This window comes from Amblyomma mixtum, chromosome 10 (genome assembly GCF_055824585.1).
Source record: "Amblyomma mixtum isolate Tamu chromosome 10, ASM5582458v1, whole genome shotgun sequence".
NCBI lineage: Eukaryota > Metazoa > Arthropoda > Arachnida > Ixodida > Ixodidae > Amblyomma > Amblyomma mixtum.
Window position 1 is genome coordinate 54153612 of NC_143021.1, and position 24228 is coordinate 54177839.

The 24228-nt window shown below is 47.0% G+C and overlaps 1 protein-coding gene and 2 pseudogenes across 1 annotated transcript; 2 read left to right on the forward strand and 1 right to left on the reverse strand.

Moving 5' to 3' along the window:
* The first annotated feature begins 1240 nt into the window (after positions 1-1240).
* Positions 1241-2483, forward strand: LOC149325820 (uncharacterized; annotated as a pseudogene).
* A 10900-nt stretch (positions 2484-13383) lies between these two features.
* On the reverse strand, positions 13384-14295 carry LOC149325821 (uncharacterized). The gene has a single exon (XM_089564396.1). It carries the CDS (start codon positions 14293-14295, stop codon positions 13384-13386), a length of 912 nt encoding a protein of 303 aa, XP_089420522.1.
* A 1365-nt stretch (positions 14296-15660) lies between these two features.
* LOC149325822 (uncharacterized) lies at positions 15661-23481 on the forward strand (annotated as a pseudogene).
* The last annotated feature ends 747 nt before the right edge of the window (positions 23482-24228 follow it).

Here is a 24228-nt window from a genome sequence, read left to right on the forward strand (position 1 = left end):
TTATGACGTTGATGTCGCCGCCTACTTTCAGCGCTGAGAAGAAGCCCGAAGACCTACCTGATTATGGACCAAACACCAGCAGCGAACCGAATCTAAACTTTAAAACTTTCAAAGACGCAGCGCGGAATACAAGCCAGGAGACCGAGTATGGGTTTGGACGCCCATTCGCCACCAGGAATTGAGTGAAAAGCTTTTACGCCGTTATTTCGGTCCATGCAAGGTCCTTCGTCGGCTAGGCGAACTGAACCATGCAGTCGTCCGTGCGGAAATCACTGCATTCCAGCGACGCCGCGTTCGACCAGAAGTTGTCCATGTCGTCCGTCTAAAGCCCTATTATGTGCGCTAAAAGGTGGCGTGTTTCCAGACTCGGTGTTTATTTTTTCCCAATCCGCTTCATTTGGTTGTTTTAAAGTATCACTGATGTTTTATTGTCAGTTGTTTTAAAGTATCGGGTCGAGGCTTCTTTGAGCGGGGAGTAATGCTGCGAATATGGGTAGTATGTTTGTTTATATTTCAAAGCTGCCGTCACACCTCTTTATCGCATTGGTTGTAATGCAAGACGCGACCAGATTTGTCTAAATTTACCGCATCCGAGCGGAACCAATTCCGCGTTGTAGCAGGACTTTAGTTTCAGCTAGTTGGTGAACAAACATCGTAAAAGGAATACAATGCCGCAAGCAAACGAGGTCCAGAACATGCAAAAGACAGGAAAAGGGCCACGTACCAACTGATTTTATTACCGCGAAAGAACCCCATATAACCAAAAGATAGGCGCAAAAATATAGTAAAAACAAAGCATGGGACAGGAGAAGCAGATAAAAAAACTGGCATAGAACCGTGTAGAAACGCACTCTCTTCGTCTGTTAAGGAAACAGACGACTTACTCACGCACGCGGTGCCCCTCTGCTTATAAGGTATGCCTCAACTATTTCTCTTTTCAGCTTATCTTTTGACCGAGCAATGAAACTGGTTCTAATGAAAGCACGAAAACATTTGCAACTTCTGCAGTGTGTCGCCATGTGGCTACAATATCCGGTCTTCAAATGTGTTCTATGCTTTCCTGCCCTATCATTGAAGCACTACCAAGTCTGTCTGGCATATTCCAGGCCGCAGCTCAGAGGGATTACACATACAACATCGGCGGTGCACTCTGTGAACATAGATTAGACTGGACAAGCACCAACTACCAGCTGATTTTGTGATCTTGAAAGAAAGTGGGCGCGGCAGATGATCAAGGAATATGCGTCTTACAAGCCCCTTCTTGTTTCTTATCCAGGCCGTGCACTTCATCGCTGTGAAGCTTTCACCAGAAGAAATATGCTTCGGTTTTCCTGTCGAAGCGACCGAGCGTCACGTTTTCTTGACCAACAAGTCAGCGGAAAACACCTGCGGAACTGAACTGCGCTTGTTGTGTTATCTTCTTGTCCTTGTCTTTTTGTGCGCAGTACCCCCCCCCCCCCCCCCCTGTATTCACCTGAAAATCCGGACCTGCGCGCCTGGAATCTACCACACGCTGATTATCACCAGCCACCATCATCTACGTCACCAGCTCCGACGGGTATAAATACGGACCTGCGGCGCAGCCTTGTCAGTGGGCGCGGCAGAAGCTCAAGGAATATGCGTCTTACAAGCCCCTTCTTGTTTCTTATCCAGGTGAGGAACAAGCATTCTGTCCACGTTCATAGCGATGATGCCTTTCTTTTGCTTCTGCCGTGCCCACGGCCCCTGAGCGTAGTGCTTTTGGCGATTTACTATTGTTTCGTGGACTTGCTTTGTTCTTGTGACGACGTCGAACTTAATCCTGTACCTGGCACTGAAACTATGTTTACACAAATTCTGGCTGAACTGAATGTCCTAAAGCAAACCACGCAGTCAGTACATCAACAACTTGGCGAAACAAATAACAGGATAGCTGCGATCGAAGGAAAACTGGACGGATTGACTTCTACTGTTACATCTTAATCACAGAGAGTCGACGAAATGCAAAAAACTGTCGTAACTTTGCTTCGTAAGGTTGACAACTTAGAAAACAGAAGCAGGAGAAATAATCTAATTGTCTACGGTGTGCCAGAAAATAATGAAGAGCAGCACCAGGACCTAGAGGCAACTGTGTCTGAAAAAATGCCTCAAAGTCCGCCCCACTGTGGGCTCTTTTTTTTTTGTTGAACATTAATGCCAGAAGCATATGGAATAAATGCGATGACTTAGAAGGTCTTCTTATCACACACGACGCAGACTTCACAATCATAACCGAGACTTGGTTGAACGAAGCTATTCCTGATTCAGAAGTAATACCTAGCACTCATGAGATAGTACGGCACGACAGTAGCAGAAGGGGAGGGGGAGTAGCCATAGCTATAAAAAAGGGACTAGATTACACAGTTATTCCTCATAATACAGGCATCGAAATGGTTTGGATATTGCTTCGGTTTAGCAATTTGGTTCTGTGTATAGGCCCCCGGATGCAGACGTCTCAGTTCTAGAACGACTGCACGAATTTTTGCTAGAACATGGTAAAAAATATGCTTATGTAGTGATGTGTGGTGACTTTAATTTACCAAAAATCAACTGGGAACTTCTGCGTACTGTTGCTTCATGTCAACATTCTGATCTTTTGCCTGATATCGCCTTTGCATTTAATTTAAAGCTGGTCGTGCAGGGGCCAACACGTACTGCATCAGGTTCAAGCTCCCTTCTAGACCTTGTGTTTATTACCGATACTTTTGAAAAACTTGGCTTCTCCGTTGAAACCATGCCAGGCATTTCTGATCACAAAGCTGTACTCTTCAAAAGTAACATGATGCGACCGCCTGTCCGCGAGTTAAGAAAACCATTTCTTGACTTCAACAATGCCCTAGACGAAAGTCTTAGATTTATTGGAACAAGACTACGATGAATTCGTTTCTTGGAAAAAACAGCGCTAAGACGAAGGACTAAGAAAAAGAGTACAACAGGACCGGCGCTGACTATCAACTGAAGGATTTCTTAGAAACAACACGCAATATATACTCCATCGACAACCAAGAGCGCATTGTAGATAGAAGGGCCAGGGAAGAGGAAAAGAAACGAAGAAAAACAAAAAAGGTTGCCAGATTAAGCATGACCGGACGTTTGTCCCTTTTGCTGAAGGGGTTGTGTATCAAGTGCCGTTCACGTGCGGGAAGACCTATATAGGTCAAACAGGAAGGTGCTTGAACACCCGATTAAGAGACCACAACACTTCATTAAAAGGGGCTCCATCGTCACACTTAGCCTTGCATTACAGGAACTGTTCCCAGAATAACCAACCGGATTCTTCTGAAAAATAATGTACCCCCATTTTTAATGAAACTAGGATTCTGTACAAGCACAAAGATAAACACGCAAAAGCAGTGGAGCCTTTCATATCCAAAAAAAAACAGTGACTCGTGCGTGAGCATCCCCTCTGTAACAGTTCATGACTGTGAACGGAAGTATCTAGATCCAGGTGATTGCATTGTAGCTTTTGGTGTTGCTATGCGCTCTTGGTTGCCGATGGAGTATATATTGTGTGTTGTTTCTAATAAAGCCCTCAGTTGATAGTCAGCGCCTGTCCTGTTGTACTCTTTTTCTTTGTCCTTCGTCTTAGCGCTGTTTTTTGTAAGAAACATGTACCAACTAGCTCAGCTCTCCGTTCTACTGATGAATTCATTGAGAAACACGCGGCTGGTCTCATGAAAGTTTATGACCTATGGGTGCACTTCAAGTCTATTGTACACAATTGTATCACAAGATACGTGCCGACTAAACTTAGATAAATGAATCGCAGCAGTCCCTGGATTACTCGCGAACTGCTCCAGCTCAAGCGTCGTATCAAGCGTACAGGATACAAGCGATTTAAAACTGGGCACATTTCCCTCCAGTCACTTCGCACAGAGTTGCGCATAAAAATTAAACAATCTAAGTACACTTTTTAACGTTAAAATGCATAACTTTCTCACCGCAGACCCACACAAATTTTGGATACACTTAACAAAGAAGAAGGATACAGTTAGTAAAATTCGTTTGAATAACAGAGAAAGTAAGGATCCTTACGACATTGCATCAGCTTTCAATAATTACTTTTCTTCAGTGTTTTCTACTGACAGTAGGCAGGAGCCTGAATTTCGATCCACGTGCCTTATCTTACCAGACCTACAAATATCTGTCGAAGGAGTTTTTGCAGCTCTAATCAGTTTCGACAAAAAGAAGTCTCCTGTGCCCGATGGCATTCCAAATGCGTTTCTCTCCCGCTACGCAGAATGGTGCGCGAAATATCTTGTCATCATTTACAATGAAAGTCTTTTAAATTCAGAAGTTCCAGCTGACTGGAAGACTGCAAAGGTCATCCCTATCCACAAATCGGGTAACAAACTTTGTGTAAACAACTACAGGCCAGTTTCACTCCTGTGTACCTCGGGTAAGGTTATGGATCATTTCATTTTCAGGCACTTGATTTCTTTTCTAGAAAGCAGTAACTTCTTTTCTAGTAACCAGCATGGATTACGGCGTGGCCTGTCCACCGTAACACAACTAATTCACACAACCAATGAACTTTTGGTATGCATTGATCAGGATGGGCAAATAGATGCAATATTTCTCGACTTTGCGAAGGCCTTTGATCGCGTTTCGCACCGTAATCTAAAAATAAAACTAAAACATTACAAAATCAGCGTCTTGTTCAATGGCTCGATTCCTACCTCTCTAAACGGCACCAGTACGTCCAGATCTCAGGTTCCAATTCTATGCCTGCTCCAGTTCTCTCAGGAGTACACCAGGGCTCCGTTCTTGGTCCACTATTGTTCCTTATTTACTTAAACGACTTAAACTTCGACTCCCCTGTACGGTGTCGTTTTTTCGCTGACGACTGCGCTGTATATCTGCCTCTTCAAAATGCGATTAAGCAAACAAAGGAAGGGGAATGAGGGGCTCGTTATAAATATGACAGAAGCCAACAGCCACAGAAACCAAGGGGCACAGGGGATTTTTTTTAAAGTTCGTTATTTAATTTGTGGTGTTGATCATTTTTTGAATATTACTGAATATGTTATCGCTTAATGCTAATTGATTAGAAAAGCAGAAGAAAAAACAACCACATGCCACCGGTGGGATCCGAACCCACGACCTCCGAATTACGCGTCCGGTGCTCTACCTCTGAGCTACGGCGACGGCTGTCAAATCTTCTGCTTTCGGGGGTATTTATGTTTACAAGTAACCTAACCTTGTGAGTGTTCATCAGCGCCACCCACGTTCTTAAGCGGTGGACGTAGCACGTCCTGAGTTACCGCAGGTATGACGTAGAACGTCATCGAGCGAAGAGGGTGGACGCTGCGTGAGGACCCTCTGATGCATCCTATGGCGTCAAGGCTGCCAGAACCGAGGCCCTCGCTAAGCAATTAAGCAAACAAGGGAAGGGGAATGAGGGGATAGTTATAAATATGACAGAAGCCAACAGCCACAGAAGCCAAGGGGCACAGGGGATTTTTTTAATTAATTTATTTAATTTGTGGTGTTGATCATTTTTTGAATATTACTGAATATGTTATCGCTTAATGCTAATTGATTAGAAAAGCAGAAGAAAAAACACCGTGTGCTGAATGGCTACCTGTCAGATGTCTTAAGGTGGTGCCTAGGCTGGCAAATGTCACTAAACACGTCTAAGTGCTCAAAAATGACATTTACGCGTAAAAAGTGCGCTCTTAATTACACATGCACAATTAACGGTGCAGCTGTCTCTCCCTTAAACGTATGCAAATACTTGGGGGTTGTATTCAATAGTAACTTGAGTTGGAGTTCGCACATCGGGGATATAGTTTCAAAGGCGTCCAGCAGGCTCTGGCTGTTAAGAAATCGTCTAGGGCACTGCACATCTAAAACTAAATTAGCAGCTTACACTGCACTCGTACGGCCATTACTGGAATACGCAGATGTGGTCTGGGATCCGCACACCCAAGTCGATGTACAGTGCGTTGAAGGCGCTTAGATTTATCTACAACGCATATGGAAGGCAGATTTCGGTTACTAATCTATTGAGGAAATCTCAACTGCAGACACTTCAATCTCGTCGCAAGTTGCACCGTCTAAAAATGTTGCGTGGGATTGTTAACTTAACAAACATTCATTTTGAGACCTACATGGCATACAACACTTGACGACCAACGCGCAACAAACACAATTTGACAATCATGGTGCCACGGTGCCGAACGAAAGCGCATCAGTTTTCTTTTTTTTCCAAGAACGATATTGGAATGGAACGGGCTTCCGTGTGACGTGGTCCGTTTGACAGACCAGTCTTTTTTATCTGCTGTCATATCGTCATTTTAAGCGCAGTGTATTCATTCATGCTCTTTTGTTTGCTTTCTTTTGCATTTTTAGGTAACTGAATGCATTTAATCTTGCTCTTTGTCTTTCTATAAAACCCTGTGTGTTAGCTTTTGCTTCTTTATTCGCATTTTTACTTACTTTGTTTTGTCGCGATGTACGATGTACCCTTGTACCGCTCCTGCCTTGGCCAAAAAATGGAGGCTGACAGTATTGAATAAATAAATAAACAAAACCGCTTACAACAACAAGATAGGCACAAAAGTATCTAACTGCAGCTCTGAGTAAAACTTGAGAGCATGAACTAGTGCGCACTTTCGACGCGCAGATAAAAAAAGTTCAGACAGTGGGTTACCCTGGTCATTTAGCCACGAATGTTTTTGAGACACTTTTGAAAAAGCTCAAACCTGCTTTAAAGAGTAATCTGACTGAAAAGAACAATGAAAAGAGAGCGGTCGTGGTAATTTCATACAACCATTCTCTATCACGTAATATCGAGAAGGTGGAAAACCGCTATAAGGTCGATGCAGTTCTCTCGGCACCCTGTGAGTTATCACAGATTTGCAACTTTAATAAGGATCAGCGTCACAAAGAATGCCGCAAAAAGCAGGAATCTATGTTCATAGAGTTCACCGCCGATGTTGTCTGTGCAATCCCTTTGAGTTGAGGCCTGGAATATAGCGTACAGACTGGCACAGAACAGAACACAGGTGAAGGCCGGATATGGTAACGACATGGCGACATACTGCAGAAGATGCAAATGTTTTCGTGCTTTAAATAAAACCAGGATACTCGCTCGGTCAGAAGATAAGCTGAAAAGAGCAATAGCTGAGGCATACCTTATTAAACAGCCGGGCACCGCGTGCGTGAGTAAGCCGTCTGGTTCCTTAACAGACAAACAGATTGCCAATCTGCGCGGTTCTATGCAAGTTTTATGATCTGCTTCTCCTGTCCCACGCTTTCGTTTTTTGCATATTTTTGCGCCTCTGTTGTCGTTAGAAGTGGTTCTTTCGAGATAATAAAATCAGCTGGTACGTGACTCTTGTCCTGTCTTTTGCGTGTTCTGGACCTCGTTTTCTTGCGCCATTGTGTTCCTTTTACGATTCTACATTCCCCGGAATGTTCTAGTAACTTTGCACGCTTAATGTCACCTGTTGCAACGCCGCCGCCGAGTCGTTCAGTTCTGTGCAGGCTCAATTCAGCCCAAATAGAGAGGCTGGTTTGGAAGCCATTTTCGCTGTTTTCCGGCTCGCCGGACTTGTCCGGTTTGTCCGGTTTGTGCGCTCAAACCTCTGCAGACCTGCGCAGAACTGGTGTTTGCAAGACGAAACACCAGACTATGTTCACCACATGCGCAGTGGGCGTGGTGTATTCAATCCCATTGTCATGCGGGAAAATCTACATAGGCCAAACCGGAGCATGCTTGAATGAGCGCCTGAGGCAACATCGCACAACGTTGGGCACTGGCACAGGCAGCAATCTAGCCTTGCATGTAAAGGACTGCAAATGTTCTCCTAGTTTTCACACTGCCAGCATTATCGGGCGGGGGAAATCTAAACGTGAGCGTGAGCTATTGGAGGCATTCCTGATCAGAAAGAATAAGCAGAAATGCGTCAGTGAGCCGTCTGTGATTATCACCGAAAAGGAGTGCAAGTTTTTATCATTATAGTAGCCATGTCACCATGTGGTGCGCGAAGTGTATTGTCTGTAGGGTGTGTGCGCAGGCAGGAAATTCTTTTAAAATGAGCAATTCTTCATCGCAATAAATCAGTTGTAAGTCCAGCGTTGTGGTGTGTGCCTTCTTTGTTCTTGTCTTGCGTCTATTTTCGCTGGTTCCCTTTCTATGCAATATGAACCAACTACCCCAGCAGTTTGCACTCCTGAACTAGTATTCTTCTACACCGGGCTCTTTTATGTGTCTTCGTACATCTCCTGATGGTTTATCTTCCTGCGTTAGCGCTATTTGTGACGGAACAGCGCAAAACACCGGGACAAGAGACAAGCGCTGACTTACAACTGGTTTTTATTTCGAAGAAACACTGCTTCTTATACCTTCTTCCCCCTCAAAAAACACAACAAATGCAACAAATTTGAGGGGGAAGAAGGTATAAGAAGCAGTGTTTCTTCGAAATAAAAACCAGTTGTAAGTCAGCGCTTGTCTCTTGTCCCGGTGTTTTGCGCTGTTGCGTCACAAATGAATAACCAACATGCCCAAGCTGCTGTCCTGGTTAGCGCTATTGTTCTCACTACTTGCAAGGTACGAGCGCTGTCACATGGCCTTAAGTGCAGAATCCCACCATTAGAAGTCTGCCAGCTTTTCGGACCTCTGCAACCTTCAACAGGACACTGGAAGCGTGTATGCAAAATCTTGAAGTCGGAGCTCTACCGGCAGGCCCGGCACTTGCGGGAATGGATGTGACTTATGTGCCTTCAAGCCGGACAACCTTGGGCGGCTGCAAGTAGGCTTCGAGAGCATCTTCGTCTCGCTTCACTACTCACTGAAGCCTACTGAAATGACTTTCGGCGATTTCTGCCCAGGAAAAGGGTACAGAAAGCAACTGGTACAGCTGTCACGTACCTGGGCGAAGCCTCTCTTCCCTCAGAATTCGACGACGTCCTGAAGCTCGGACCTAAGTTCTCCGTTGAACCAAGGTCCCGCAAGCACGATCTTCTGGCAGTGGTTCATAGAGTGGCTGACAAGGCCCCTTTTGAGGAGAAAGCTCGCTGCGTCTCAGAGGGAGTTAACTGTCTCATGAGAACCTGGACGGGACGACGTCAACCAAGCAGGGATCTGCGCCCTTTGGTCACCCACTTCCAACAAGAAGGCCTCAGTCTCCTTCAAGCTGACAAGGAAGGGGGGTTCGTGGTGCTTCCCTCTTCCCTTTTTAAGACGAAAGCGGCCGAAGCTATAGAGAAGAAGGCAGAAGTAAAACCACGTAAGGCCAAGGCGTTGGCCTTAAGGCTTCTCAACAGGTTGAATTTGGGCAGCATTGAGAGTCAAGTTCGTAAATGCCAACAAGACGCCCTGCGTGTGTTCTTCACAGCAAAGACATAAGCCTGATACCACTTTCAGGGCGATCGTCACGGAAGAAGGTTCGTGGCAAAAAGGGGTTTCAAACTACCTACAGCATTTATTCTGATTCCGTGGCACGCGTTGGGGATGCGGCCACTCTTCAGATAGATGACAGGTCGCAAACACAAGGAAAATCGAACATTTATCCAGGCATTTACAACTTGTAAAAACGCGGTGCTGCCACAGTCGTGCAGCGCGGTAGAAGGAACGAGTGTGTCACGAGTTACGTAACATGACACCTCCGGAGGGAGGTGTAAAGAGGGAGAGAGCACGCAGGCGAGAGGGAAGGCGCACGGGGAGAAGGAAGAGAAAGAGCGGGGAGGAGAGAAGTCCAGTGTTCGCAGATGAAGTTGGCGCCCGGGCGGGAAATTCAAACTGGACTCGGAACAGCACACTCCCCGTCTGGTTATACATATAACCACTGTGCGATGTGTTCAGTCCTCACACAGAATAAGCAGGACTGTCTCAGTCACAGGACGGAGAAACGTCTTAATCACTTTCCAGCGTTGTCCTGTGTACTTCTCCTCCTTGTGAATGCGTCCTTTTCGCTGGTTTTCTACATACCATGCACCAACTGGCCCAACAAGCTACGCTTCTTAATCACTCCCCGTGTCGCCGTCTTGATCTCAACCTTTCGCACCCTGCCGTCCTCACTCGCGATGGCGTTCACAATGAGTCCCATGGGCCACTCGCTCCGATGAATCTGGCTGTCTCTCAGGAGCACGAGGTCACCTGCCTTGAGATTCCGAGTTGTCCCCTGCCACTTCCGACGACTCTGCAGGGTGGTAAGGAACTCGCGTCGCCAACGGCACCAAAAAGCGGCGGCCAGCCGCTGAACCTGCCGCCACTGTCGCCGATACACATTCGTTTCACCGAGGGCTGGTGGCACTGTGTTGCCGCCGACTTTCTGGGTCAGGAGTGTTGAAGGAGTCAGCACTTCCCAGCACTCAGGGTCGGTTGAGACAGGAACGAGGGGTCGGGAATTTATGATCCCCGAGTCTTCCGCCAAGAAGGTTACCAAGACTTCGTGAGTAAGGCGACGAGAGGTACTCTGAAGAAGCATGGAGTCCAAAATTCGCCGTGTGACTCCTATCATTCTTTCCCACACTCCTCCCGTGTGAGAAGCATGAGGGGGGTTGAATACCCAAGTGCATCCTTGGTCTGAAAGGAATGTTGCTAGCTTCTCGTGGTCTGGGCCACCGGTGTCCAGTTTTAGTTCTGAGCACGCTCCAACAAAGTTCGTACCGCAATCGGACCTCAGCTGCTTTGCCGAGCCCCTTACGGCGAAGAATCTCCGGAGAGCATTAATAAAACTTGAGGTGTCCATGCTCTCGATCACTTCGATATGAACAGCGCGGATACTCATGCAAGTGAAGAGCACGGCCCACCTTTCGCTGTTGGCCTCACCGCCTCTGGTCCGACGAGAAGCGACTTGCCACGGGCCAAATACATCTAATCCGACATAAGTGAAAGGCGGCTCGGTGCTTAGCCTTTCTGCAGGCAGGTCTGCCATCTTCTGCTGCAGCTGCCTTCCTCTGAGCTTGCAGCACGTAACACAGCTGTGTATGTATGAGGCGATGCTACGCTTAGCTCCGACGATCCAGAACCCAGCTGCCCTGACTGCTCCCTCAGTGAAATGGCGGCCTTGATGTTTTACCAGCTCGTGGTAATGCCGCACAATCAGGGTGGTGACGTGGTGCCGTCCTGGCATGATGGGCTTCCGCTCTTGCTGGTCGAAATGGTTTGCTCTGTCTAGTCGGCCACCAATTCTCAAAAGACCGTCGGAATCAACCCATGGGTCCAGCCTCCACAGAGGGCTTGACTTCGGAAGTCGCTTTCCTCGTTGCAAGCTTTTCAACTCTTCTGAAAACGCTTCTTTCTGGACAGACAGAATAATGACTGCCTTCGCTCGGGCTAGGTGTTCTGTAGAAGATACTAGTTGTCGAGATGAGCTGTTATGCGGGCAGTCTGACACGTTGTGAGAGGTGCCCCGAAATTTGCTCACCAGCCGCACGAGCATTGCAACTGCGCGAGTCAGCTTAATCCAACTCGAGAAGCGCTCGAACCGCCTGCTGCCGAGTTCTTGCACGGCTACACTGGTTGCGAGAACATTTGCCTGGGGCCGCACCTCCGTGTCGGAATCAGCATCGACCAAGCCGAACTTGCCCTTCAATACCCCCGAGCAGTGTTCTTGATTATACAAAAACTCCGCGCCTGTCAGCCAGGCCGATCCTGCCATTTGGGCTGCTGGCACAGACCTTGTTCCGTGGTCCGCAGGGTTCACGTCTGAAGGAACGTAGTGCCATTGCTCTGGCCGTGTAGAGCTCCTGATGCGTTCGACCCTGTTACTGACATACACATAAAACCTCAGAGTCTCATTATGTGTGTAACCTAGGACCACCTTGCTGTCAGTGTAGAAATTTACAGCATCAAGCTTCATATCTATTTCACGACTGACGAGCTCTGCTAGCTCCACTCCCAACACCGCGCCGCACAGTTCAAGCCTTGGGATGGTGTGTTCCGGATGTGGTGCTAGCTTAGCCTTTCCTATGACGAACCCAACATGACACGCAGCATCTGGATATGTCACTCTGAGGTAAGCCACTGCAGCCACAGCCTTGGTTGATGCGTCGAAGAATATGTGCAGGTCCTTGCGCTGTGAGGTAGTGAGGGAGGCAGGGGAATAGGTGCGAGGTATGTCCAGCTGCTCGAGCAATTGCAAGGAGTCTGTCCACGTCTCCCACGCGGCCCTCTTGTCTTCAGGAAGAGCACAGTCCCAGTCGCATGTCCCAACGACCAGCTCTCGGAGGAGGGACTTCCCTTGAACGATGACTGGAGCAACAAACCCAAGTGGTTCGTACAGGCTATTCACCACTGACAAGACACCGCGTCGAGTGAATGGCTTCTCTTGGATTGGAGTCGTAAATGTGAAGACATCCTTCTTCAGGTTCCAAGAAACTCCCAGACTGCGTTGGATTGGCGGCGTGCCATTGCACAAGTCAAGATCCTTCAAATCCTTGGCACGGTCTTTTTCTGGAAATGCTTCCAACACTGTAGGGCAGTTAGAGCCTATTTTGTGGAGCTTGAGGTTTGACGCGGCCAACATCTGTTGTGTGCGGCGTATCAGGCTGATGGCTTCCTTGTCTGTAGAGAGAGACTTCAACCCATCGTCCACATAGAAATCTCTCTCGAAGAACTGCCTGACGTCGCTGCCAAATTCTTCCTCTCCTTCTCGTGCTGTTCTCCGCAGCCCATAGGTTGCAACTGCTGGTGAAGGACTATTTCCAAACACATGTACTATCAGCGTCAAATGAAATGCGAACCGCGGAAAGCCTGGCTACAGGTCCCACTTACTCATCAGCCTGTCGACAGGAAACACAGGCGCGCTCATCCGGTTTGCTATGATTTTGCTTGTGTTTTCTTTGACGTTCGTTGTCGCTTTTTGCCACTGGAGCGCCACAATCATTCTTTCTACGTATGGAAGCTTGAGCAGCGCGGTTTCGCTGGCGGCAGCGGCTTTAGCCCGCGTGGTTCAGAGAAACGAGCGTTCTTGGCTCGCTTGCCTGCCGCGCTATAATTTCTTGGCATCGTAGACGGACGCTGATAACACGGCGATGACGGAAGCAAATTCAAAGCGCTCGCTTCACCCACGCGGGCCAGAGCCGCGCCCGCCAGCGGAAACGCGCTGCCCAAGCTTCCATACCTAGAAAGAATGATTGTGGTGCTCCAGTGGCAAAAAGCGACAACGAACGTCAAAGAAAACGCAAGCAAAAGCATCGCAAACCGGATGAGCGTGCCTGTGTTTCCTGTCGACAGGCTGATGAGTAAGTGGGACCTGTGGCCAGGCTTTCCGCGGTTCGCATTTCATTTGACGCTGATAGTACCTTCATTCGGTACTCCACCACGTCACTGTAGATGTTGTTGTTGCGGAACCACAGAAATCTTAGATAATTTCGGTGGTCGTCTCGCACCAGGAAGCAGTAGAACATGTGCTAAATGTCCACAGTTATGGCCACGGGTTCCTTCCGGAATCGGATGAGCACTCCGAGCAGACTGTTGATCAAGTCTGGACCGGTAAGCAGCAGACTGTTTAAAGACACGCCTTTGAACTGTGCACTGGAGTCGAACACAACTCGTGTTTCGCCGGGTTTTCGTGGGTGGCAAACACCAAAGATGGGGAGGTACCAACACTCTTCTCCTTCTTGAACCGGTGGAGCTTCTTCGGCATGGCCATTCTTGGACATCTTGTCCATGAAGCTCGTGAATTGTTCCATCAGTTCTGGTTTTCTCTTCAAAGTCCGTTGGACAGCAGTGAGGCGTGACTCGGCCAAGCACTTGTTATTCGGAAGCCAAGGCCTTGGAGAACGGAAGGGAAGAGGCGCTACCCAAGTGTTGGATTCGTCCTTCGAGAACTCGTCGTCCATCAGCTTCAAAAACTTCCTGTCCTCGACAGAAAGGGAAGGTTTGTTGTCATCCTCCGTTGTCTGGAACAGTGTTTCAGCGATCCCATCGTACTGAGCTGATTGGAAGCCCTGTGTCGACCCCTGCATGGCAGTGAGCTTCTCCTTGACCAAGAAATGATTCTCACATGCGTCGAAAAGGGAGGGACGTCCATTTTCGAGGACGTTTGTTTTGATGTTGCTGACACAGTCCGGTGTGCGACTTCGACTTACACAGACATTTCCTACGATGACACATCCCAGATCCAGTTTCTGAGCAAATGGCGCATCAGCCGGTCCGTTGCGCTGTTGTCGAACCTTGTGTATTCTGAGGATGTCTCTCCCGAGGAGAAGTAGAATCTTGGCCTCCGGGTCCAAACAAGGAATGAATTTAGCAACAGCTCTGAGATTAGGGTGATGCAATGCCACTTCCGGTGTTGGAATCTCGGTCCTGTCGTTCGGCATTTCGTTGCACTCGATAAGCGTTGGTAAGGGAAGCTTCACGGAGCCATGAATGTCTTCTATGAGAAAGCCAGACGCTCTTCTTCCTATTGCCTCCGTAGTTCCAGCACATGTCCTTAGTGTGTAGGGGGAACTGTGACCCTTGAGTCCGAAAATGTCGAAGAACTATGTTCTTGCAAGGGACCTGTTACTCTGGTCGTCTAAGATGGCATACATTTTGCAGTCTTGTGAGGCTGAGTCGGATGACTTACTCTCACCAAGCAGATCTTAGAGCAGGGTTTGACACATTTGCTTTGACCGCAGACCTCTGTGCACTTGGATGACACCTCAAGTGCAAAATCCTTGTCTAGAATTGCATCCTCAGCATCGTTCTGAGCTGCAGGAGGCCTGTGGCTGACATTTCCAGCATGAAGAGCCCTGGCATGCCGATCGCTACCACAATCGTCACATTTGAGAACTGTTTTGCAGTCTCTTGCAAAGTGGTCTGTCGAAGCGTAGCACCTGTAGCATATCCCAAAATTTTTCAGCAAACATTTTCGTTCATCCAGCGGCTTTTCCCTGAATGCGCGACACTTCCGGAGGGGGTGAGGCTTCCTGTGCAGAGGACAATACTTGGTTGCATCGTGCCACTTTAATGCGTTTGAGGGCGGATGGTCAGTGCTTGCTTCCACGTCCGTCATTTGCACTGAGATGGGTGCTCTTCTCGGGCTTCCATCCGTTGCCCATCTGCCTACTCTTGTGAGCCTTGAAGGGGTGCTGCTTGCGGAGCTGAGCTTGAAGCTAGGATCGTTTCTCGTTTTCGCTTGGTCCCTGATAAAGCTGGCAAAGAACAAGAAAGGGGGAAAGGCGACCTGATGATTCTGTTTGTACTTGGAGCCTTTCGCGATCCACATGTCTTGCAAGCGCTGGGGCAGCTTTTCTACAATGGGGTTCACCCCTCTTGCGGTGTCGAGATAGGAGAGCCCAGTCAGGTGAGGGTCACATTTTGCTGCCTCAACTTCAAGAAGGAGGTCTCCCAGCTCTCTCAATTTATGGGTGTCTTTGCCGGTCAGTCTGGGGAAGTTCGAAATTCTTCGAAAGATGGCCTCTTCTATAATTTCTGGGCGACCATAGCATTCCTCAAGTCTTTCCCAAACTACCTTTAACCCGGCCTCTGGTCTGTCAACGTGCACGGAACGCAGCCTCTTCGCGTAGGTTGACGATTCGGTCCCAAGCCATTTCACGAGGTCAAGTTCCTCGCTTGCCGTGACTTCGAGAGTCCGAGTCATTCCCTTGAACGTAGATTTCCACGACCGATAGTTTTCAGGGCAGTCGTCGAACTTCGTAAGCGAGGTACTCACAAGGTCGCGCCGAATCAGATACTTTGCCATGGCGGTCAGTTCAGGGGCGTTAGCTTCATCTTCCTGCTGACTAGCAATGTTCTGCGTGATGCCTTGGTTGCGAGTGCTTGGTGTGCATGGAGCGCGGTCTTCAGGTGCTTCATTGGCGTTCTGACAGACGTAGTAATGCTCCCCGCCGTCATGCTGCTGCGATTGCTGGCGCGGGCCGATGCGCACGTGAGCCTGGTCAAGCACGTAGTCAAAAGTTCGTTGAGCGCGGTCTTCGGATGCCTCGGAGACAGTCCGACAGATGTGATGCTCCCCGCGGTGCTGATCTACGGCAGCCTCCAGGACCTCCGCTTGCGCTTCCGCGGCGGCCGCTTCTCTTTCCAACTGCATGACTTGTAACTCTGTGTCTAGCTCGGCTTTCTTGCGTTCGATTGCCGCAGCCGCACTTTTCTCTTGTTCTTCCAGTCTGGCCTTTTCTAGTTTCACCGCGGCTTCTTTCCTCTCGAGAGAAGCCTGTACTCGCGCCGCGGCGGCCTCCGCTCTTGCTCTGGCGGCCAGCATGCTTGGCGTTGTCGAGACGGCCGAACGCTCCGAACGAGCTGAGCGCGACAAATGCCGTGACTGCACATAGCTTGCTGTGTTCTCAGAGCATGCAAAATGAGACTGGTCCGGACTCACTTGAGCAGCGGGTGACTTGCGGTCCTGTGACGCCATGTCGTCCGTGGCTGCGATGCGAAAACGGAACTTCTGAAGAGCGGAGCCAGCCAGCGGAGCCTAGGTGCTTTCGAAGATTGCGCGAGACACCGACTCGACGTTCACCGCGTTTTTACTATTCTTGATTCCGTGGCACGCGTTGGGGATGCGGCCACTCCTCAGATAGATGACAGGTCGCAAACACAAGGAAAATCGAACATTTATCCAGGCATTTACAACTTGTAAAAACGCGGTGCTGCCACAGTCGTGCAGCGCGGTAGAAGGAACGAGTGCGTCACGAGTTACGTAACATGACACCTCCGGAGGGAGGTGTAAAGAGGAAGAAAGCACGCGGGCGAGAGGGAAGGCGCACGGGGAGAAGGAAGAGAAAGAGCGGGGAGGAGAGAAGTCCAGTGTTCGCAGATGAAGTTGGCGCCCGGGCGGGAAATTCAAACTGGACTCGGGACAGCACAGCATTCCTTCGAGGGCCTGGTGCCTGCGGATCCTTTTGTTGTGCAGGGTTCAATGAGCCTGGTGGAGTGCCTCAATCGCGGATTCCCCGGCGCTAATGCAGCTTTCTCGGTGGACATTGTGGACTTGTTTTATTCTGTGCCCCATGACGAACTTTTTATTGTTGTGCGCGAATTAATTGAAAGATCTGGGACAATTTCCTTCCAGAATAAGTGTGGCATCACTTTAGAATCATTCCTCGAACTTTTAAAAGTGTACTTGAATTCTACGATTGCACAGCATGAAGATGATTATGTTGTGCAAAAACATGGAATCTGTATTGGCTCGTGTTGCGCCTGTGCTGTGCAACATTTTTTTAGCAAAATTTGACTCGATGCTACAAGGCTCTCTAAACGACACACGTGTTGTAAGGGTTTTTAGATATGTTGACAATTTTTTAGTAATTTCGAACTTACCCGTAAACTGACCAGCTTACTCTTGTGGCAGACCAGATTTTAAATATTTTTAGCACATGTTCTAAGAACTTGGTTTTTACGCATGAGATTCCTTCTGACAAGACTATTAGGTTCCTGGATTTAGAATTGACTTTTTTACCCAATCAACACGTGTGCTGGAAATATGCGCCCGGTCTAAGAAGGCACTGTTGCCGTATGATTCGGCCCATTCTAAGTTAGTGAAGCGCAGCATTGCAAACTTGTGTTTTTTGAATGCCTAAAAGAAGAGTTGCCCACATGTGATGCAGCAAAATCTGGCGGAGCAGGTTGAACGGCTACAATCTTCAGGGTTTCCTCCCTCTGTTTTGCTGGCGGTGGCGGAATCCTTGGGGAAAAAACTGAAGTTATCTTCAAAGGCTGCCAGGCCAGTAGAAGTGCAACCAAGAAAGTTGGAAGTTATGCCTTACTTCCACAAGACTTCACATAGTCTGAAGAAAGTGGCTGAGAAGTTTGGTGTCACTATGGCATTTTCTGCTTCTTGCAAACTGTCCGGTTTGTGCGCCCAAACCTCTGCAGACTTGCGCAGAACTGGTGTTTGCAAGACGAAACACCAGACTATGTTCACCACATGCGCAGCGGGCGTGGTGTATTCAATCCCATTGTCATGCGGGAAAATCTACATAGGCCAAACCGGAGCCTGCTTGAATGAGCGCCTGAGGCAACATCGCACAACTTTGGGCACTGGCACAGGCAGCAATCTAGCCTTGCATGTAAAGGACTGCAAATGTTCTCCTAGTTTTCACACTGCCAGCATTACCGGGCAGGGGAAATATAAACGTGAGCGTGAGCTATTGGAGGCATTCCTGATCAGAAAGAATAAGCAGAAATGCGTCAGTGAGCCGTCTGTGATTATCACCGAAAAGGAGTGCAAGTTTTTATCATTATAGTAGCCATGTCACCATGTGGTGCGCGAAGTGTATTGTCTGTAGGGTGTGTGCGCAGGCAGGAAATTCTTTTAAAATGAGCAATTCTTCATCGCAATAAATCAGTTGTAAGTCCAGCGTTGTGGTGTGTGCCTTCTTTGTTCTTGCCTTGCGTCTATTTTCGCTGGTTGCCTTTCTATGCAATATGAACCAACTAGCCCAGCAGTTTGCACTCCGGGATTGTATAACCGATGCATCACCACAAGTCTAACCACAAGCACCACCACCAGCTACACTACCAGCTGTACAATGGCGTAGGTACGGATATAGCTTACGCAATTACCGGGCTTAACCAATCTAAGCCAGAGCGAATTTTTTATGACAAAAGAGATTTCTACGCATATTTTCAAACATTCCAGCGGATAGCTCTGGGGCAAAGATGGGAGCGCAGTGACTGGGCCACGGGGTTGGGCATGTTTTCAGTAGGGGAGGCGTTGAATGGGTTTGAGAGGATGCCTGCTGCTGATTACATGGACTACGAGAAAGTCAAGAAAGCACTGCTCCGAAGATTCAGGCTTACGGCAGAGTGGTTTCGCGAAAGGTTTCGTACTGCGAAACCTGAGGATTCTGAAACCGCTAAGCAATTTTCCTGCAGGCTGAACAACTATTTCGACAGGTGGCTTGATACGTCAGACGCAAAGAGTTTTGAAGGGGTGCATGACAAGCTGGTGACAGAGCAGTTTTTAGCATGTTGCACTCCGAAGCTAGCGCTGTTCCTGAAAGAAAGTTTTGTTCATTGGATCAGTTTGCCGACACTGCAGACCAGCTCCTCGAGGCTCAAGGGCTGAGAAATATGTGTAAGACAAAAGGAGGAAACTCAAATGGTCGTAGAGAGAGATGCGACAAAACAAAGAGCCTATGGCGGTGCATCTAAGGCGCCAGTAAGACGTCTTCTCTGTGGCAAGATGGGACACCGTGCAGTTGACTGTCGGACTAGTAGTGTTGCCCAAAAGACACAGGTTGTGTGTCAAGGTTGTAAGAGGATAGGACATACTGTGTATGATTGCCCATATAGAACGCAGGACTGAGCTGCGTGCGTTGTCAGCTCTCGGGTAGAACTTGTCACACCGCCTGAAGGTCCACAACTAAAAGGAGAGCCAATGCCGCTGGAAAATGAGGCTATGAGTGGAACACTCAAGTCGAGAGCAGCAATGCCGGTGGTGGTTGGGTAAATAGGGGACCGTCCTATTTTGGTGCTTAGAGACAGCGGAGCCAACACGGTTTTGGTTCGGAGAAGCCTGAAAAAGGACGAGGCTCTTTGAGGGGAAGCGTCGGCCGTCACTCTTGTAGATAGCACAGTCAGGTGCATTCCTAAAGCCAGGATTCTAGTGTCCACGCCTATTACACTGGACAGGTAGTGGCAAAATGCCTAGAACAACCAATCTACGATCTGATCTTGGGAAACATTACGGGTGCAAGAAGTGTTCAGGACCCGGATACCGCGTGGAGGATGAGCGACGTTGAGGAGCACCCAAAGGAAGAAAGGCCCACGGCAGCTCAAGCCGGTGATGGGGCAGTCAGTTTCTCGTCGGCTGTGGAGACAAGATCTTCAAGATCTCCAGACAAGATCTGCACAATCGTAAAAAAAAAAATTATATACTTCGTGTTGCAGGCAGAATATCTGAGCCACGCATCGCTTACTCTTCAGTTCCGTATGATTCTGAGAAGTTTCCCATGGAACTCAAAGAACACTATCTCCAGCAGCTTTCCTTCTCGTGATCTTTTTCCTTCGTCACACAATACACAAAGCAAACTTTCTAGATTTTGTTTCCTTCGTCGCAACGTTATACATGAAAAGTTGTTCCCAACGCAACAGGAAATGTTTCTTGCGCATTTTGTATCATTTTGAATCAAGACCACTACTTTCACCTCGTCTTTCGTTTCTGTGTGTACTGCATGACACCGCACTCGATGTTTTCTTTCTGGACATCAAAAAAATTGTAATGCGACGCTAAGGTTCAGTGCTTTGTTAGACAAAAGTGTTTGCCCTTTTTTCGCTTGCTCCTTGCTGCTGCACAACTGCCTGAAATTTATTTTGGTGCTGCAACAAAATGCACTAAATATTTTCTTTCAGTTCATATCATTGTCATGTACTTTACCCTTTAAATATGTCACCTGTATTTTACATTTTTATTGCACTTCTCTCTAACGTTTGTCTATTGGTCTTGGAAACTTTTTATCTGATGCCTGAATATTACGATGGGAATTAAAGAATATGACGATAATTAACTACAGAGATTGTGATTTTTATACGCCATTTGTTGTTACTTTACTCGTGTGCATTGACGCTTGTTTAATCCACAAATGCCTCTTGTGAGGCGGCTGCCACTAATACTTTTTCATTGCCCTCTGGCCTCTCTTATAAACTGTGTCCAGTGCGTAATTTTATTCTATTTATTTATGTTTTACATACTGAAGCCCCTATTGGGGCTATTGCAGGAGTGGGATTACCAGTTTGTAAATACGGCAACGTACAAAACGCACACAAAAAGATTACGTCTAAAATGGTTTAATACTTAGCGCGAACAATGTGATAGGCAGTGGATAATAAATTGAACCACTGCACATTTATCATCATTTACCATCTTGTGTTTATTGCAGCGCTCTTCTCGTAATGTGCATCGACCTTGTAAGCTATCGTGCCACTGGTGTGCACATGAACGAAAAAAAAATAATTCCATTTTACTGTGTACAGTTTTCTCCGAGAGGTAGGTTTGTAGGTTTGTTCAATCACGATGTCAATTGCCCCACGAAACATTGTGGCAAAAATTGAAGCTCATTCTGGCTTTTTACATAAGTAACTATATACCAGTAAGAAAACAAATAATCATGACCCATGGAAAAATCGCTGCATCATTCATTCCAAGCGAAAAGTGAGGCGGCTGAGAAAACCTTTAAAAACAAACCCCAGTACCAAAGGGAGTTTTGCTGCAACCATTAATATGAAATCAAAAACAAAAGTCGCCAAAGCGAGCTTTTTTCTTGCAAACTTAATAGTTTCCTGAAAGGTTCTTCGCGGAAATTTTGCAATACCTAAACCATAAAAAGCAAAATACGAAGGTGATGAGTCCGGACGAAAGCAAATCCAGAGCCAACTCACTCAGTAACTAGTTTCAGTCGCTCTTCACAACCTGTGATGAAAACCTGCCACACCTAAAAGTTCCCAGCATGTAGCCCTTTACAGTTCACGAGGCTGGTGTACTCAACCTCTTGCTAAAATTATATTCTAAAAAGGGGTTTTGACCCGACAAAATACCGAACACATTTCCAACAAGATAGGCGGAATGGATGGCGAAATAGTTCTCTTTTTTTTAACAGATCTTTATGTTCATTTCCTCTTTGAGCAGATTGGAAATTGGCACAATAAATTATATCCACAATCCGCGGAGGAAGGTCAAATCTGAAACTTTAGGCCATTTCAGTAACAAATGCCGCATGTAAACTACTGGAGCTCATAATATTGAAACATATAGCAACGTTCCTCGAAAGTAAACAAGTTATATCGCCGTTTCAGCACGGATTTCTCAAAAAAAAAACTATCTACCGTCACTCGGCTTGCCGAACTTCATGACGTTTCACTAATCATCGACCACCAATAGCAAATTGACTGCATTTTATTAGACTTTTCTAAAGCATTAGACCGTGTGTCGCATAACAAACTAATTCTACGGTTGAAATCTGCACTACGCAAAAGACCAGTCATTGACTGGATCAAATCTACTTAACTAATCGATCAGTTTGTAGAATTTAACCTAGAAAGTCCAGCATAGCTAAAGTTACGTCCGGAGTACTTAGGACAGTGTTCTCGCGGCTACATTGTTCATAACCTTCACCAATGATTTACCTGCTAGCATTTCTATTAAAATGAGGGTTTTGCTGATGACTTCGTACTCAACCATGAAATGAATTTGCCATATGACCATGTAACACTTAGGAATGCTTTACAATCGGCTCAGTGACGGTGGCTGAAGCAACAACGGTAAAGAGTAACTGCAAATCCTTCATTTTGCAGTTCTTGGCCAGTGTTGAGGCGATACATCTGTTCAACTAAAGTGGCAAGAGCGACGACGGTTGGCCCCGCAAGATAACGACACGAACAGCGCCAGCCAGGAGCATATAAAAGGACAAGGCTCACCTGTGCTCTCCACACTTGCTCAGCGGCGGTGGCGGAAGCAACATCGGCACAGAGTAACTGCAAATCGTTCATTTTGCAGGTTGGTGTGCTTTCACTTATTTAAGTCATAAGAAACCTTCTGCCAAACGTCGCCGCCGCTTGAGTCTGTGCTGCTGCTGTAGTTGTTTTTTATTGTGCCGCATGCTTTTCCATCGTGGGTACTATGGGTGATCGTGTTTGTGATATATGTCTGGTTTGTAATCAGTCACTTCCAGCAGAGGACTCGTCCCTTACCTGCTCAGAATTGCCGATACGGTTACCACTTAGGCGCTTGTTCTGATACGACCAAAATTGCCCACAAAATAATGACAGATAACGATAAAAAAAATTGGAAGTGTCAAACGTGTAGACTCAAAAATTGTAACAAAAGTACAGAATGAGCAGTCTCTGACAGAAAGGATGCTAATGGAAATCAACAAAAAGCTCGGTGGACTACCGGAAATCAAACAGAAGTTAAATGTCCTTTTCCAGGTCAAAGAGACAGTGGAAAGTATGAAAAAGTCTGTTCAGCATCTTTCAGATCAGTACAATGGAGTGCTGGCCAAAATGCAGCTTCCGTCGACTTAGATTGTTACTTTAACAAAAAGGGTTGAAAGGATTGAGGCACAGATTCAGTCAGAGAACACTAACCCGGAAATCGGCGAACTACGACAGCAAATAAACAGTCTGGAACAATACAGCAGACGGAATAACTTCGAAGTACATGGGCTTGCGCAAACCAAAAATGAAAACTTGTACTAAAAAATCAATGCTATAGCCCAGGACTTAGAGCTTCCTCAGTTGACTGAGCACGACGTGGAAGGCCTTCGTAGACTGCCCGCTAAACGTGGCAAAACCCCGGCTGTTCTGGTTCGCTTTTCCTCGCGTGTAACGAAGGACCAATGGATAGCAAAGAAGCAAAGTATGTGGGAAGCTGAAGCTACAAGGGTACAAGTGACAATTTAACAGCGCAGAACGAAAGGCTCATGTGGATGATAAGGACAAGGGCCACAGAAAAGCAGTACGAATATGCTTGGCACAGTAATGGAAAACTTTTTGTGCGCAAATGCCAGGTTGAAACAGCAATACGAATCACGTGTGTTGCTGACCTGGAAAATATCATCTGAACAAGCACCGCCTCTGCTTTGTCTTACTTATCAGTTTCTTCCATTATTATTGTTTTATGGGTATCACGAACAAAGCCTCTTTAGTACAATGCTTTATCTTTTAACTCGGCGGTGCGCAGTTGTCTTGTTCACGAAAATGACAGGATGTCAGTCTTTTGATGTGAATATTAGAAGTATAAATAATAAGAACTTTGAAATGCAATCAGCTTTGGATTCCCTGAATCATAGATTTGATATACTAGCGTACACTGAAACATGGTTCACAAGACAAACTGTTGTTATCTTTTTTCATGGCTACAAGTTTGAAGGTGTGTTCAGAGAAAACCGTAGAGGAGGTGGCGTCTCACTGTATGTTAAAGAAAACCTTGACTATGAAGTTTTATCAGATTTTTCTCTTGTCAATACCCCCTACGAATCGGTTGCTATAAAATGTCATTGAACGCTGATCGCTTGCATTTATCGACCACCATTTAGTCAAAGTGCCGAATTTATCAAGTTTGTGCGTGATATTCTTGAATATGCTTGTATCATAAATATCTCTGATGTTTTAATAACGACGAAAATACGTCTGGTCAGGCATTGAGTTAAAGGGAAAACAATACGGACTTTGGGAACGCAAACGTTTTTCGCTCGTCGGCAACTGGAGCATCTGATGTCGAAAGGCTTTCCAGAGGTGCAGTTGCACGCGAACTTCACCGCTAGTATGATAGGGCGTCGTCACAGAACGTCGCAAGAGAGGAAACTGCA

Bases quoted from the DNA above. Each gene is read 5' to 3' on its own strand.
- LOC149325821 (XM_089564396.1), bottom strand. From the start codon at position 14,295: ATGCCGAACGACAGGACCGAGATTCCAACACCGGAAGTGGCATTGCAT.